We start from the raw sequence: 3,793 nt of genomic DNA on the forward strand, positions 1-3,793 counted from the left end.
GCACACGGGCAGTTGGTCACCCACCTCTAAGAATTTATTTTCTCTGAATAAATTCAGTCTGGCTGTAAATTTGTACACTGCCTCCTCTCTATTCTGCAACTCTTTTCCTAATAAATACTGTTAATTGTAGGCACAACACTTTGCAGAGAGCCCTTGAACCTGTTCATTTGGTATAATCGAAACTTTGCATTCATTGATTAGCAGCTTTCCATTTCCCCATCCCCTCTCACCTGGCACCACTATTTCAATAGCTATTTTATGAATTTGAATATATTACATACCTATGTAATGAGGTCATGTGTTTGTCCTTCTGTGACTGTCTAATTTCACCCAGCATAATGTTTCCTGGGTTTACCTACATTGCTTCTTTGTAAAGGATGAATAATATCCATTGTATATATGAACTACACTTTCTTTTTCTGTTCGTTTATTGATCAATACTTGGGTTGCTTACACTTCCTAACTGCTGTGAACCGTGTTGTGATGGATATAGAAGTGTAGGTATTGTAAGACTGCCACAAAACATACCAAACACCAGAGTAAGGGAAAGAGTTAGTTGATGGAAATTTGATAGACCAGAGGGAAAGGGCAAAGAAGGAAAAGGATAAGAAGGAGAGCGTAAGAGAAAGAGACAGAGAGAGAAGGAGACAGAGATCAGGAGATGGAGAGAAAGACAGCCTCATGCTCAGGAACACGTCCTTTTAAAATTTTGCCAAGGGGTGGGGAGGGAAGTAGGAGCAGTGAATTCCATTAGGATGGGGGTGGTTGGGCCATGTGGCCACCTGGCTTCCAGCAATGGCAGTGGAGGCTAGAGCCTAGGATGGTATCAGGGTGTAGATTGTGCCATAGATAAGACTGCACCATTTTACTAACAGGTATCTCTTCAAGATACTCATCTGAGTTGTTTTAAATATATTCTAGCAGAATGATTGCTGAATCATATTTTGGTTTGCTTTTAAATTTTTGAAGAATCTCCATATCATTTCCACATCAGTAGTGTACAAAGATTCCAAATTCCTCATAGTCTTAATAGCACTTGCTAGCTTTTATTTTTTATTTTTGACTATACTATCTGACAGGTGTGAGGTAACACTTCCTTGTGTTGGTTTTAAATGTTTGTTTGTTATCTATTTATCTATTTGAAAGGCACAATGAGAGAGAGAGGAGGGAGAGAACATTTTCTACCTACTGATTCACTCCCCAAATGGCAGCAATGGCTGGAGCTGAGAGCCAGGCCGAAGCCAGGAACCAGGAGTTTTATCTGGCTCATCCATGGGGGTACAGGGACCCAAATAGTTGGGCCATCTTCTACTGCCTTCCCAGGCACATTACCAGGGAGCTGAATGGGACCTGGAGCAGCAGGGACATGAATTGACCCCCAATCTGCTATGTCACTATGTTGGCCTCTTACTGTGGTTTTAATTTGCATTTCCCTGATGATTAGCTATGATAAGTGTATTTTATATACCTATTGACTTTTGTACATTTTCTTGGAGAAATGTCCATTCATGGCCTTTGCTTATTTAAGAATTTTTGTTGCTGTTGGCTATTGAGTTGTAATGTGTCCCAATTCTTAGAAAGTCACTTTGACTTTCCACTTACAAAACATTAGGAAGTGAAACCCTTTGTTTTTCCCCTCTAAATTATATGTATTTAAAATGAAAACTGAACTAATGTAAAATATGTAGGTATAAAACAGATAGGAATAGAACAAAGAGTAGTAAATGGGCGAATTTTGCAAATGGGAAAGAAAGGGTGTACAACATGCTACATTTAGACTCTGAATTGCTGAATTGATATCAGTTATTTATTAGCTTTCCTCCATGTTAGCAGACTGTGCTTCTAATTTGGTAGTCTAGCCTACATAATTACACAATGGATCAACAGTGTTGATATAAATCTTCTGAAACAAAGTTCTCTGAGATCAAACTTTTCTGTCAGCCATAGGACTTAATGGCAATACTCAGAGCCAGCCATTGTCTTTCTCACTAGAATTGTCTGGGAATGTGGGTTTCTAATAGAAGCTAAGTAATTAATGGAATAACTTTTACTTAGGGGTATGGATTGTAATTGCCACCTGCCAATTATCTATAATAGTGCAGTTAGAGAATATTAATAGGCTTTGTGAGTCTGACTGATATAGTGGTGTAAGTAATAATATAATTAATATAATATAATTAAAGCTCCACTCAAGGACATAAATACCTTCCTCAAGCTTAACAGCTACATGTACATTAAATAAATGTATAATAATTAAAGTCCAATTTGGTATAATAATTAAGGTGAAACAAGGTGGTAAATTTATAAAATTATGTTGTAATTAATAATAAAGTGTATTATGGTGGCAGATTAAGTAATAATGCTTCATCTCTTTTTTTTCTTACAGGCTAAGACTGGAAAATTACTCTGGAGGAGATATTTAAAGTAAAATATTCAATGGTGTTTATTGCTTTACAACTGCTCTATTTTGCTAAAAATTCTTCATGTTAATTAAACATTCAATTTCATTTGAAATACTATCTACTTCCAATGAGAAATTGAGACTAAGAAGAGATGAATAAAACAGGAGACTCTTAATAAGTAGTTCTGATTGTGTCTGTGCATATCAGAATAGAAAAATGCATCTTTCACATAACAGTAATGTCACTGCTACCATTCATGAATTCATTCTTCTGGGTTTCCTGTGTAGCCAAGAAGTAGCAATTCTTCTTTTTGCTTTGTTTTCCCTCATTTACATCTTGACTTTGTTGGGCAATGGTGCTATTATTTGTGCTGTGTGGTGGGACCAGCAACTCCACACCCCCATGTATATCTTATTGGCCAACTTCTCTTTTCTGGAGATTTGCTACATAAATTCCAATGTGCCCAATATGTTGTTCAACTTCCTCTCCAAAACCAAGACCATCTCCTATAATGGCTGCATCCTACAGTTCTACATTTTCCTCTCTCTCTGTGCCACAGAACTTTTCTTCCTGGCTCTCATGGCATTTGATAGGTATGTTGCCATCTGCCGTCCATTACACTATCCCACCATAATGACCAGGAAATGCTGTGGAACCCTTGTGTCTGCCTGCTGGGTGGGTGGCTTCCTCTGGTTAGTGACACCTGCCACTCTTGTCTCCCAAGTACCATTTTGTGGTTCAAATATTATTGATCACTACCTGTGTGATCTGGGGGCAATGTTGGCCATATCATGTGTTCCTGTCCCCAAGACAACTCTGACGTGTAGCACCTTCAGTGCTGTGATACTGCTGGTCACTTTGTTCTACATTCTTGTATCCTACTCCCTGGTCCTTCGAGCTGTGGTTCAGGTTCCCACAGGTTCAGGTAGGAAGAAAGCCTTCTCCACCTGTGCGTCCCATCTTACAGTGGTGTCCTTATTTTACGGCTCCATCATGGTGATGTATGTAAGCCCAGGGGCAGCCAATCGGCCTGGCATGCAGAAATTTGTAACAATGTTCTACTCAATTGTGACTCCACTTTTAAATCCTCTGATTTATAGCCTCAGGAATAAGGAGATGAAGATTGCCTTGAGGAAAGTTGTGTGCAAAGTTTAAAGTCATTCCTGAATGGGAGGCACATTGGTGAGATAAAATTTCTCTTGAGTCCTATTTTAAAGAGTAAAGAAAAAATCACAATTAAATGGAAGAAAAGGTTCTAGGTCTGGAACAAGTGCTTCCACAAGATAATATCGTAAAATGGAATGCTATAGTGTTTATTCCTTATCAGAAGCTTGTCTGCTGATAATCACAGCATATACTATTTACAAATTATGTAAAGAGTTCAGAATGAA

The 3,793-nt window shown here is 38.3% G+C and overlaps 1 protein-coding gene across 1 annotated transcript; it reads left to right on the forward strand.

Annotated features, from left to right (window-relative positions):
• Nucleotides 1-2,618: 2,618 nt before the first annotated feature.
• LOC100348673 (olfactory receptor 11G2-like) lies at nucleotides 2,619-3,557 on the forward strand. The gene has a single exon (XM_008269283.3). It carries the CDS (start codon nucleotides 2,619-2,621, stop codon nucleotides 3,555-3,557), a length of 939 nt encoding a protein of 312 aa, XP_008267505.2.
• The last annotated feature ends 236 nt before the right edge of the window (nucleotides 3,558-3,793 follow it).

Source organism: Oryctolagus cuniculus, chromosome 12 (genome assembly GCF_051225735.1).
Source record: "Oryctolagus cuniculus isolate XC-2025 breed Fujian yellow rabbit chromosome 12, ASM5122573v1, whole genome shotgun sequence".
NCBI classification, from domain to species: Eukaryota; Metazoa; Chordata; class Mammalia; order Lagomorpha; family Leporidae; genus Oryctolagus; species Oryctolagus cuniculus.